This window comes from Orbicella franksi, chromosome 5 (genome assembly GCF_964199315.1).
Source record: "Orbicella franksi chromosome 5, jaOrbFran1.1, whole genome shotgun sequence".
Taxonomy (NCBI): domain Eukaryota; kingdom Metazoa; phylum Cnidaria; class Anthozoa; order Scleractinia; family Merulinidae; genus Orbicella; species Orbicella franksi.
The window spans coordinates 2,487,401-2,500,273 of record NC_138149.1 but is presented as its reverse complement, the minus strand read 5'-3'; the positions used below and the strand labels follow the sequence as shown (position 1 = coordinate 2,500,273).

Genomic DNA, 12,873 nt, shown 5'->3' with positions numbered 1-12,873 from the left:
CTTGTTTTCTTTTCCTTTAGATAAACACTACAAAAAAGAAAGGTAAATAACTCGTTTAATTTAAATTTAATCAAAATTTAAATTCTCTCCGGCTGTGGTGTCAACAGTTCTTCTCTAGTTCGCGTGCTTTCTCTCCGGGTGTGCAAGTCCTCTAAGATGATTTAATTTTCAGGCATATTCAACATGTAAATTCTCTTTACAATCCCAATAAATTGTCAAGTAGACAGGTTATGAGAATACAGGAAATCATCCAGGGTATTGTCATAAGTAGACTGTTGTGGCACGAATGTGGCCAAATTAGAAAATTGCCCACGTCATTAAAAAAAATAAGATTTACTATCTTCCTTCCGACATAAATTTACAGAATTCAACACAAAATCGTTTAATTATTTCAGAAAATAAATAAAACAGTATACAACCTCTAATCAGAATTTACAAGACTTACACATTTAATAACACATCTCAAAAAATTACTGAATTCTGATTGGCTTTCTCGAGCAAAGTTGTAATACAAGTGCAAATTACAACGAAGATTTCACAAGTTAGCACGACGAAACGTGAAACTGGAAGACTGCCAGCGCATGGTCATCCCATCGAAGTTGTCAAATTTCACCCGAATTCTTCTGAAGATAGCCAAAGATAGATAGAAGATTTTCGAACACTTCCGACGACCGTGTTCAGTGTTGGGCAAGCGCATTAAATTCGATCCAAAAGAGAGAGAGAGAGAGAAAAAAAAAAACAAGGAGCCAAAAGAAATTCCTTTGAATTATTGAATATAAACCCAGTTAAATTACGCACCCGCTCTCTATACTTCTAGTTAATTGCTTCTTTATTCTTGGACAGCGATCGAAATATTCTTTCCATTATTTATTTGTTCTTTTGCGGGGTACTAATAGTTACATCGTTGAACGCCGCGCGCATGACGCGTGACGTAAATTTTCGAAAATGATCTCTTTATGACGTTGAGTAGGTACGGCAATATTCCAGACTATAACATCGCTATCTCGTTGGTCTCGTGGTCATGTCGGACGCATCCTTTCAGGCAACGCTGAAGTTTTCGGAGGAGCTGCTCTGCAGACCACCAAAGCAAAGAAACGAGGACGATATATTACGAATTCTTCCTTGGATTCGACACAAAAGTCCTTTGTTCAAAAATCTGGAAGACGGTAAATACATTACGCTCGTTAGTCAGAAGACTATTGCACTGTATTTTTTCATTGCTGTTATTTCCGGCCTTTTTTCTCTTCCTAGGTAATCTTAAGCCCCGGCGAAGCCATCGCAACACTTAAACGCAACATATCGCAGCATTGTTGGACACAACTTGTTGCGCGCATTTGGCCACCCTGCTGCGACTCGTTAATTGCGACATGCTGTGTTGTAAATCGAGCTAGTGCGCATGCCCGGGCGCTACAATGTTGCACGAATCTGGCTAAACAAGTAGAACATCATGCAACATCCACTAACGCTGCATGAAAAATTTGACCATTTTCAAACTTGAGCGAACATCACTCAACATGTTGCAAAAAGTCCCAACAGGATGGCCAAACGCGCGCAACATGTTGCGCCCAACGACATGTTGCGTTGAAATGTTGCGATCGTTTGGCCGGGACTTTTTCGCAGTCTTCAGACTTTATCACAGCTTCAGTCTTTATCACACGGGGCACAGGTTTCTCGCAACCCCTTGTTATGGAAATCAAACCACCAAACGCACCATATGCTCGATATCCGATTTTTTTTAACGTGCTGCTTTTTTGACAGATAATTTAGTCTACGTAATAAAACATGTGGAGTTTATCAAGATAAAGAAAGATCACGTGATCGTACGACAAGGAGAAAAAGGCAACTGGTAAGACAGTCGGATAATTGCTTAAGATTTTCTTTTTCTTAGAATTTTCCCATTTTGGTCCAGTGAAACTGCGAGATTTCTATCGCGTGTATCACGCATAGAAATGGAGAGCGAATAATCTAATTGTTTTAGTGTAAATCTACTAGTCGTTCAAAACTTGATCTAAAACCTCTTCACAGACGCTTCGAAAACCCAAAGCGCTGGTCTTGGGCGGAACACGAGCAACGAGCTTTGAGAAGTCTAATTTGATATCACTGACTCTTTCAGTGGTATTTTCGTTCGGTATTTTTATCAAGTACACAAATCACTAACCGTTGACGGCCGGGATGTCGCTACCGACGTGTCGTGTTCATTACTGACGTCACTTCCAGCAAGCGCTTTCTTACAGATCATTTTCTAATACAAAATAATGGAGTTGCAACTCTAATAGACATCACCCGTTAACGGAAATACTTATTCATGGCCCAGCCAACTATAAACACGCATAACTCTCTTACGAACTGCTTGAGGTGGCCGACAGCATCTTCCACTTCTTTCCATCAGCCATATATATGATTTATAATGTTGCTAGTCACTGAAGTGGTCACATTTTCTGGTCTCATTGCTGTCCGTTTATGAGAAAGGCAACCCTGGGATATTTGGGCCTCCAAGTTCAACTGGACATTTTAAATGTTTTCTTCTCCTTTTCTTTTTTTGAAAGTTTCTATGTGATTCTCAAGGGATCGGTGTCAGTTTATGCCAAAAAAGAAGATGAACATCATAGCGAATACCATCCCCACCACGACATGGGTGCGGTTCGTAGCACCCAAGAGAGGCTAGCGTACTTTGGAACAGAGCTGGGCGCTCTTAAGAGCGGCCGAAGCTTTGGTGAAATGGTTCCGATGAGCGACAAAAAAGATAGAAACGCCACTGTCATCGCTGATGAGCTAACCGAACTGATTATCATAAATGAGGAGTTGTACAAGAAATCTTTCAATGTGTACAAACTTGAGTGGAAGAAGAAGTCTAACTTTGCCCTAGCTTGCCCTCTGTTTAGCTCTTGGCCAACAGCGCTCAAGGCACTGTTGATTGAAAATCTTAAAATGCATAAAATTCAGTTTGGAAATCGTGTGGTGGAACAAGGGTACCCTTGTAACTCGGTTTATTTCATCGAGAAAGGTGCAGCGAAGGTGTTGTCTGATCCGCGAAAGTGCAAAGAACAGTATGAAACTTTGAATCCGAAAGGACGAGAGAAAAAGTTCGGCGACGAGGAAGAAAAGATTGCGCTCAACGCGATAGAAGATCTTGTGCGGCCTTTGACCGTCATCGAAAAGCGTCGTCGGCGATTGGAGCATGGGTTCGTTGCCATGGAGACCAGGCTCCGTCAACGTGAAATACAAGCCACAACTATTGGACCAAATGACGTTATAGGAGACGTGGAAATGATTCTGGATATCCCAGAGTACTGCACGAGCGTAGAGTGCGTTGAAACTTTAGAAGTGTATGAGCTTGATAAAGGGAGCTTTCAACGTCTTATAGCTCGGCGCAGCCCGGAAACGCTGGAATTACTGAGGAAAGTTGTGGTGACAAAGCTGAGACTCCGTGTTGAGAGATTTAACGAGATACCACTTTTCAAATATCTGCTCGAGCGCGCCACAGATTTTCCAAAGAAAGATACAATAAAAGCGATAAGGAAAAATCGCCATCAACACGACGCTATAATGAGACCACTTATTCGCAAAGGACAAAGGAATTGGAAAGCTGTAAAGGCGAGTGTGTTTGTAGGAGGACAAACACTCAACAAAAGAGAGATTAAAAACAAGTTAGAAAAGAAAGCAGAAACTACTCACAAGGAAAAAGAGCAAAACTCCAGGTGAGGAATAAATATGTAATTTTTTTTTTTCACTGAGTTTTACAGGACCTGAGAGAACCAGAAGAGAGTGCGTTACCTGTTCTTAACAAGGAGGATTGTGTGACGTGTATACAAGGAAAGGTGGCCTCTGATAGCCATACTAAAAAAAAAAACTTTGATTTTAAAACACCAAGATTCAATATTTAATTGATGATGATATTTTAACGACCAGTTTGTATGCAATAGAATATAAACATAAATGCTGTGACTTAAGTATCAGAAGATCATCCTCTCTGAGCCGTTCGACTGATATGCAGACGTTCAGGATTATTGAATTTGAATGCTCACTAATATGTTAATTATGTCCTGTGAAGGGATTACACATATGTCGGCTCTGCCATTTTTGATCAACTTGTAATTATCTGAGCTGTGGAGGCGCGGTGGCCTCATGGTTAGTGCGCTCTACTCCGGTTCGAGGGGTCCGGACTCGAGCCCTGGCCGGGGACGCTGTGATAATTGTGTTCTTGGGATTACCCCCAACGAATTTTAATGCTGGGGGTAACCCTGCGATGGACTAGCATTGCATCCAAGGGGGAGTAGAAATATTCCTAGTCACTTCGTGCTACGGAAACCAGCCTGATGAGCCACTTGGCTCGTATTCAGGCTTTACCATTATCCGAGCTATTTCTGCGTGACCAGTTAGCCGATGCCTCTCTTATCTTTGTTGTGCGCCTGTTGATCTGCAATTCTCAAGTGTTGCTCAAAGTGCTCACATTAAAGATTGACCAATAGACTTATTATCCGTTAAAAACAGTTAATCCTTTACTTAACACCAAAAGCCTTTTCTAGAATATCTTGGAGAATATCATGGAGTGCTCCTTGCTGTGGACGTTGAGAAACTCCTTTTGTATTTGCAAAGAAGGAAGCATTTAATTATATAAAAGTGTCATTTTTTATTGCCAGTAATAATTTACTTGCTTCGGCGCAAGACCTACAAACTCTTCCCAACATTTCGCGATGTAATAGTTTTATGTGCATATTAAACCAGCTAATAATATCGTACTCGTCTTCGGCTTATAATATGTCTATATAATCCGCGTAATATATGTTGCACTGGAACAGGGTGAAATACTCAACCAGTCTTGCATGACACGCTTTGAGACAAACTTTAAATGTTCTATTTTCACATGCTACAAATAACAAAAATGCTTGTTTGCAGGAGTTGTGAATATAGTTTATAAATTTACTTTGAGGTAATGAGGCCCCATTAGGGGTTTTCGGGATATTTAGGTAAAACATTAACGGGATGCAGGATATTTTTGGGGAAGATCAATGGGATGTGGCGGGTACTTTGTTCGGGTAAACGAGATATCGAGAAGGAAAAAGGTTAATTTTTGCAATTGGAATTAACGTGATACGCAATATGTTTCCGTCAAGTTTAGTGAGCTGTTTGCGTTATCAGCTATTTTTACCTTTGCAAACATCCATCCTTCAGGCAATTTCAAAGGAAAAACATTCTTTTAAATCGCTGTGCTGGAACGTAAACGAAAGTTATGATGTTGATGTTGAGATCGATTGGGCCGGCTATCAATCTAAAATCAAAGGCGCCGGCCTAGGCTGCCTCGTGTCACTTATTTAGTGCGAAAAAATTTACTGCCAAACCAAACAAGTGATAGGATATGATAGTTTTTAATCGGCTCATTGTGATCCCTAGATTTTACTTGTTATAGTTCCATTTAGTTTCTTGGGACTTCAGTAGTTACAACCCTTTATCAAAAGGTTTTCCTAAAACAGATTGTCACACACAACAAGACAACTGAAGCTTAGATCTGTTGTTTGTTGCTTTATTTCATGGAATGAAATGATGCTGATATCAGAGGAATGGAAAACCACTGAGTCAGCGAGAATACGTTCCGGGTAATTCGCGTATTGCTTCAAAGTTTAGACTGTGTTCCTACACACAGGCTACTCTCAGGCTAAAAATAACATGCAATCTTAGTAAACGGAATGCAGATCTGACCCATGGTGGTATACACATGAAGTATACCGTGAGATGCGGTATTGATCATGGACCTAACCATTAATTTTTGTGACTTATTCGAGACGAGTTATGACGACTCGATCGACTCGACTCGAGTCGAGTCGCGGACTTTTACTACCCTCCCTCGTTACACCCTCGCACTGTATTTTACGTTAAGTCTCTTGCCACTAGACTTCCAATAGGTCGAGTCGACTTTTAACGAGACGAGTCGTGACGACTTGACTCCACTCGAGTCGAGTCACTGACATTAACTATACCCTCTCATAACCGAACTGTGTTTTACGCTTAGTCTCTCGCCACGAGACTTCCGATAAGTCGAGTCGACTTTTAGCGAGACGAGTCGTGACGACTCGAGTCGAGTCGCCGATTACCATACCCTTCTTTACAAAAACTTGCTTTATTATATGGCTAGTTCCGTGAGCGGGAAAGATGGATCAAATCCTGCGCTGTGATTGGCTACCCGAGCGGGCAAGATGGAACTATCTTGCCCGCTCGGGACTACCCGCTGTGTCCCGCAAGAAAAATTTTCCCGAAAGCCTCGTTCCTTTTTTGCGAGTTTATGGACCTCGACTACGTCTCGGTCCACAAACACGCAAAAAAAGAACTTGGCCAATATCCAGCCATCTTCACCTCACACTTGGTCAATAACCCATAGGTATTTTACACTGTCTCTCGCGAATAGACTTACGGAAAGTTGAGTCGATATATACCTTCCTTAGACGACTGGACTCTATGCGGGGATATTAGACAACCTTCAAAGGTAACGCGTTTTGCGATACTCAGATCCCCCTCATGGAGCCCGACAACGGCGTGAAAGAGTGACAGTGGGATAGAATTCCAAACTAGCAAAGAGGATTAACGTCACGGTTATGCTTAAGGCGGTAACTCTTAAGATTCAAAACTTGGCATCGTTCAACTTAAATTCACAAAAATTAGTAATCTGTTCCTTATGTTTTTTTTCTTCTTACTTCCTTAGTGAAATGAAAAGAAGGGAAAGGAAACGCTATGAAGGAAAGGTATATGTAACATATTTCTTGCAAGTTCATGCAGGGATTTGCTCCTCCTCGCAGGCGAGGTCCATAAAAATGCTGAATAACTAATGTTCTCCGATATGGACCAAGCAAGCTAGTTTGATTAGGTTTTTCTTATAATAGATCACTTAACACTTTGTTGTTAAAGTGTCTCTCCACAAACAGATTTGGGGTGACGTGGTCGCTAAAGTTTTAGAACTTATTTCGTTTTCAGGTCGCTTTCGCGCCAGTTAAATTGGAATTGTCAAACACGAGGGGAAATATCCGCCAAACGTGAAGGAAAAAGGATTTATTCTGAAAGAGGTCTAATTTACCATACAACAATTATCTAAAGCACAAAGTAATCTACTTGTAGATCACAAAGTGGAAAAAATTGAATTCGGCTTATGACGGTGAATAAAGTGGACATTTCATCGAGCAAAGACAACAGAATAGCGCTCTACTTTTGAGCATAATTTAGAGCAGAATAGTTCATTCTTTCGTGCACTGCCTGCAGGAACATAATGTAGATTAGATGAATTTAGTCATGATCGAAAAGCGGAGTCATCCAAGCCTAAATTTAAGACCAACAGACTGAATTGAAAAAAATAAGATTTCTGTCGTTCGCTGTAAAAACAAAATACGGACCTTAAGCAATGACGACGGCGACGCCAAGGACGACGCCTAGAGAAAACAGAATTTATATTTTACCGTCGAATTTCGCAGATGCTTAGATCTGTTCAATATATCTATCGGTTTCAAAACTTGCTCAAGCTAAATATGTAAAGCCAGCGTTGAATTCCAAATGAAAATACCAAAAATTAGTCTCCGTCGTTCACGTTCTCCAAAATACGCAGGACTTTGTTTTTTCACGTTGTTGTTTTGCACAGGACGGCCAAGGAATAAACAAAGATTTATAACGTACGTGTACAGTCGTTGTTCTGTTCATTAAACCTTTTGTTTTATGGCGTTCTCGTTGCTGTTGCCGTCGTGGTTTGCTTAAGTTCCCTAATAGTTTTAATATTTCCCGTTTAACTCCAGTTCACTTCCGATTGCAGGACGGAACCAAGAAACAGTTTACCTCAGAGGAATTCCGTGCTCTGAAGAAGAAAATGCAGGCACGAGGGAAAATGATAGGAAGAGTTTCGGATTGAACTTCATATAATATGATTTTGTTTTTTGCTTTATGTGTAAAGATTCAAACTTGGATGGAGAAATTGGCAGTACAAATAAAATCGAAATCATGTGAATATCGTACTTTATCTGTGACTTAAATATAATAATATAGTTGCTTCTATGTGTATTTGTCGGTAATTAAGAAGAATGGCGTGTACAGTTGGATTTTATAGAAGCTCAAAATTGAACTAATTCAGCAAATATTTCCTCACTGTGCACATGACCTTAGCACTAAAGTAATAAGAAGACTGAACCAAACTAGAAAACACAAACCTTGGTTCAGTTTTCTTGAAACTTTATAACGGTTCTTACAAAAGATCCTTCATGATGTGACCTATTTTCATTTTTATTTTAGCCATTATAATTAGTCATCGTCACTTCCTAATGAGTCTGTATTGAACTATTTTACCAAAAACATGCACCCAACCCGTGCTCCTTGAGGATCCCTTTTGTAATGCTGAATCACACTACAAAAACTATAACCAACATTTCTTTGAGTTGCTGAACTCGGAAAATGAACAATGAAAGGTGGTGCGTCCAATGAACTGAATTAATTTTAATCCATTGGTCATTGGGTCCACTCCCGGGTAATGTCGTTTGTGTTTTTTAACGACGAAGATGTTCATTTTTTGGAAAAAAGTCATCATAATCATTTTATGTTATTCCTAATTATGTAGTCCAAAATCATTATGACAAGAACAATTTGTTCGGTTAAATGTCCTAGTCCGTTGCACCCATTAATTAAATAACACTACTGTCGGACTTCTAGACAGATCTAGAAATTACAAACATTGCCACTAAAATAAATCACTTGGCGAATAAATCGTGTCACCTCCACCTCAACAAACTCGGTAACTAGCTATTTGCAGAAACAACGGTTGACTAAACGCAGTTCAACTTCAAAATGACTTCGGTACTACGGACTCCTTTAAGCCTACCATGGCTCGCAAGTATTCACTCGTCAGCGGATTTACTAGAAAGTTAACAGGGAGCGAAGGAAGAAGTGAAGGAGTGAATTTGTGCTTAACGCCTACAACTCGGAAATGACTACTTCACTTTTCGAGTTAAAAACCACGAATCTTGTGTCATTTTTTACCATAGATTTAGTACGAGCCTTCTGATTTCGTGATAATTAAACAACTTAACAAGGAACTGATCGGTACAGTTTTTCTTCCAGACCTTTCCATATCAAAACTTAATGTTATATTGTTGTTTATATTAAGATGTCGCTGCATGTTTAATAATAATGTATTCTGTGGCACCTAAGCGCATTCTAACTTCATCCAAAACGCTGTCAAAAGTTATAAAATACTGATTTACAATTCTTAAGCTAGTTTGTGGATTGACTTTGTTTGCTTGCTGTTAAAATAAGTGGCTTCAGTTATTATGCGAAACTGTATATTTTCTGTTGTTGTATCCGACTTCAAAATGATTTGTTTCAATATATATTTAGCCCTCGGTCGTGTCTTTGACTATTTTTACAATAAAGGTCCTCGCTGGTATCTTAGCTTGGAAAACGGCATTCATTGGTTGAACACAACTATCACCGAATAGCTTTAGGGAAAACAAGTTACTTGTGCTGAACGTAAAATCTCTCTGCGTGGGGTAAAATTTGATCTTAATTGCTTTCTAGAGAAAAACACGACCGGTTTTGGGGGTTTGTAATTCGTTTTCCTTTGTCAAAGTTCAAATTATTCAAGCCCTAAATTAAACAGCTCTATCTCTCGTACGTGACTGTTTATAACAGGGAAATGAACTGAAAATTCGTTTTTAGGTCGAATTTGGAATTCTTTCTTCAAGTAGCCTATGTCGATGACTAAAAGAGTATTTTCTTCTTCTTTTCCATGACTGTTATTGATCAGACTACTAGATCGCCAGATTATTTAAATGAATTCGCTTTCGGGCGTTATTGATTTCCTTTCATTCAAGCTGAAGATTTGTTGTCTCTGCAAAGGGGATTGCAGTTCGCATCGAAGAAAACTCTTTTTCCTTATAATGCGATATTTTGCCCTCGGCATCCAATAATAGAAATCGTGGAAGTGTCAAATGAATTTTCGAAGTTGTGCTTAACGAATTCAAAACCAGGACTTAACCTCGGTTTTTCTTGACTGAGTTTTGAGAATGCCGAAAATTGCTTGTGAAACAAAACCAGCTTTTAAACTTTAATTTAGCGAATGCTCAAGAGTAGATAAAACAAAAATTGGCCCTAACGGTATAGCAAACAATTAAGCTGCTCGCTCACTCGCGCTTACTTACCGTTGATTTACAAAATCAGTAAAACAAAGCAAACGGGCTTGTAGCGCGAGACGAAAAGAACCTTAAACATCGCAACTCCGATGAAGGTGGACAGAAGCCACCGAAAATTCAGCACAGAACACAACAGATCGAATAAAAAAAAACCTTAGGGAATGTCTGTCACCGATCACAACACTGGAAGCAGAATTTTGGTTTCCTTCCAATCGTCATAATGTCTTTCTGGGTTTTTCAATACAATATCTTCAAAATTTTTAGGTATCTGGGATAGTGCATTTAAAATTCGAGAACTCGACACAAACACCTTTTCTAAAATGAAACCCGATTAGTTTCGAAAAACAGTGACAATGTCACAATTTTTTGCTTAACAAGGAAAGCACTTTTTAACCATACAGCTAACTCGATATGGTCAAAACCCCTTACAATGTACGAAAAAAAAAGCAATTCAGAAAACATTCTGAGATATGGCAGTACATTCTTAGAACTGGTAAATATGTCCACTTTGAATATGCATGTATATAGCGTTTCTGGAAAAAAAATCGAGACTTCACTTTAAGTAAAAGATTTTGCGAAAGTGCTCTTGTTCACAATGGAACAATAGTTGGATATGTGCAGTGCACTTAACAATGTACAAAAAATATAATTAAAAATACAGTTTGAGACATCGTCTTCAGTCAGCACTGCATTCTTAGACTGAATGAGAGAAACGTCGGCTTTTGCCGTCTCAAGGCAGAACCAATCCCTTATTAATCTATCTTTAATAAACGAACTTGGAAGCATAGACTTACCCTAATCTTCAAAATCCCAAAATTCCAGAAATTTTTATTTTGGTCCAATTTGCGTCAACGACCGACTCATTTAAGGACATTTTCAACAACAATACACGCCAGAAAATTCTAAGCACACGGTGAACTTCAAACGCGCTTTCCGGTCGTCTCTGTTCTTGTCAACACTTAGTTATTGCTCAGTTGTTAACCTGGTGTCTTAAAAGGTTTAGTGATCAATCAATTTAACCGATAGTAAAGCTTTTTAGGGAAAAGAAAAAATATTTTTTTGGTGCTACATGAAATTCTGGGACAATTTCTTTTAGTTGAGAATCCGGTGCTGAGAAACACAATAAAGCAAAAAGTAATACTGAAATAATGTTTTGTAGTAATTTCTTATTTTGTTTTGTTTTGATAGATATTCATATTCAGTTCTACATTCTAAATTGTGTACATCCCAGTCCATATAGAATAAATAATAAAAAAATTGACCACCTACTTTGCCACAAAGGAAACACTTTGATTTATTGAATTTCATTTCACTTGAGCAAAGTTTTAATTAAATGCTGGGGAAAAATAAAATCATATAACACCAGAACGCTTAGTTCGGAAAATGGAATTCAGAACTATTTAATTATTATTTAATATGTGAAATACATTTTAGCTGGAAAATACTCCTTTTAACTATTTTAATGAAACATTTAAGTTAGAAAAACACTGATATAAAAACGAAAACCGTTATTTAGTTCCGCTAACCAGTGTTTCTTTTGTTTTTTTTCGCAAGATGACAGACTCAGCAAAATGAGTCATATTGTAAAAGCGTGTTGTTTCCGATGGACATTCATTCATCAGTTGTTATATCGACAGCTCGTGTGCAAACAAGAGAGCCTTTTTCCACCAGGGAGTTAATTAGGCGCCAACATTTCTAACAAACAGGTTTATTTCATATTTTTGTCTTAGCTGACGGTGAACGGACGTACCTGTTAGACGCAAATGTATTACATGAAAGACTCGGACGAAACGTGCAACTATAAAGTAACAAACAACTCAAAAACTATCTAAATTTAAGAATAAAAATAGTAACTAATGAAGTCTTTAATTTTACCAAACTCGAAGCCAAAGTTGAAAAAAATTATGCTGTTTTCCTTAGACTGGTTTTCACTTCATCTACTTTAGTATACTTTACTATTTGATAACGGTGCTAGATTTATAAAATGCTACAGAAAGTCATTCAAAGTTCAACCCTCAGTGAATCCGGAAATTTGGCTCGGTGGGACACTCGCCAATTGAGTGATGTCTCACACTGAAGTGGAAATATTAATTCTCCTTATTAAAAGTCACACTTCTCTTTCAAAGTGAATTATGAGAATTTGTTTATGCATCAAGACATTACGTCCAAGTTGATGAATCTCTTTTTTCTCACTACCTATCTGTTTGGCAGTGTATAGAAATTGCAAAGAGATTTGAGACACTTATCACTCTTTGGAATTAAGAGGTAAAACTCAATTTGCTATATTTTCAGGCGGAATAAATTAACTTATGCGGAACACTTCAAGTATAAGGTAATATTGTTGAGTGCATCTGCGGGTGGGACAAAATTGGATACATCACCGGTACCATTTCAGTAACCATCCCTTAACGGTTCCATTGGTTGCCTAAATTCTTAAAAAACGTAAAAAAGTGTGTTCTGTTTTTGTGCGGTAAAATCTAACCTTTCGAAAAAGAACGAACAATTTCTGAAGTGTTTGCATTTTACAAAGCTATTATTCAGAATTCGGAGATACTAAAAACTAAATTTAGTGTTAATGATCGGATTCAAGGAAAATACAAGGATTGTTGTTTTTCTATGCGCTGCACTTTCATCAGTGGCAGTTTAAAATTAAAAGATTATCCGGCAAAACGAGGCGGGAAAGCTTCATCATAACAAATTGCTCTTATAGACGCAAAAATCA

The 12,873-nt window shown here is 38.5% G+C and overlaps 2 protein-coding genes across 3 annotated transcripts in view; both read left to right on the top strand.

The window, feature by feature from the left end:
- The first annotated feature begins 620 nt into the window (after positions 1–620).
- Positions 621–7,945, top strand: LOC145488022 (uncharacterized). The gene is made up of 5 exons (XM_081466785.1): positions 621–1,166; positions 1,759–1,846; positions 2,547–3,698; positions 6,695–6,734; positions 7,787–7,945. The coding sequence occupies exons 1-5, from the start codon at positions 1,022–1,024 to the stop codon at positions 7,880–7,882; spliced, it is 1,521 nt and encodes a 506-aa protein (XP_081322911.1). The 5' UTR covers positions 621–1,021; the 3' UTR covers positions 7,883–7,945.
- Positions 7,946–12,808: 4,863 nt separating this feature from the next.
- The window catches only part of LOC145486872 (uncharacterized), a 7,014-nt gene continuing 6,949 nt past the window's right edge, over positions 12,809–12,873 (top strand). For both annotated transcript variants that reach the window (XM_081465586.1, XM_081465585.1), the window contains exon 1: positions 12,809–12,873. This exon is cut by the window's right edge and continues 346 nt beyond it. The gene's annotated coding sequence lies outside the window, so the exon portion shown is untranslated.

Excerpts from the sequence above, each read along its gene's own strand:
- LOC145488022 (XM_081466785.1), top strand. The coding sequence starts at position 1,022 with ATGTCGGACGCATCCTTTCAGGCAACGCTGAAGTTTTCGGAGGAGCTG. Across the intron at positions 1,847-2,546 it reads CAAGGAGAAAAAGGCAACTG|TTTCTATGTGATTCTCAAGG; the intron begins GTAAGACAGTCG and ends TTTTTTTGAAAG. Across the intron at positions 6,735-7,786 it reads GGAAACGCTATGAAGGAAAG|GACGGAACCAAGAAACAGTT; the intron begins GTATATGTAACA and ends TTCCGATTGCAG.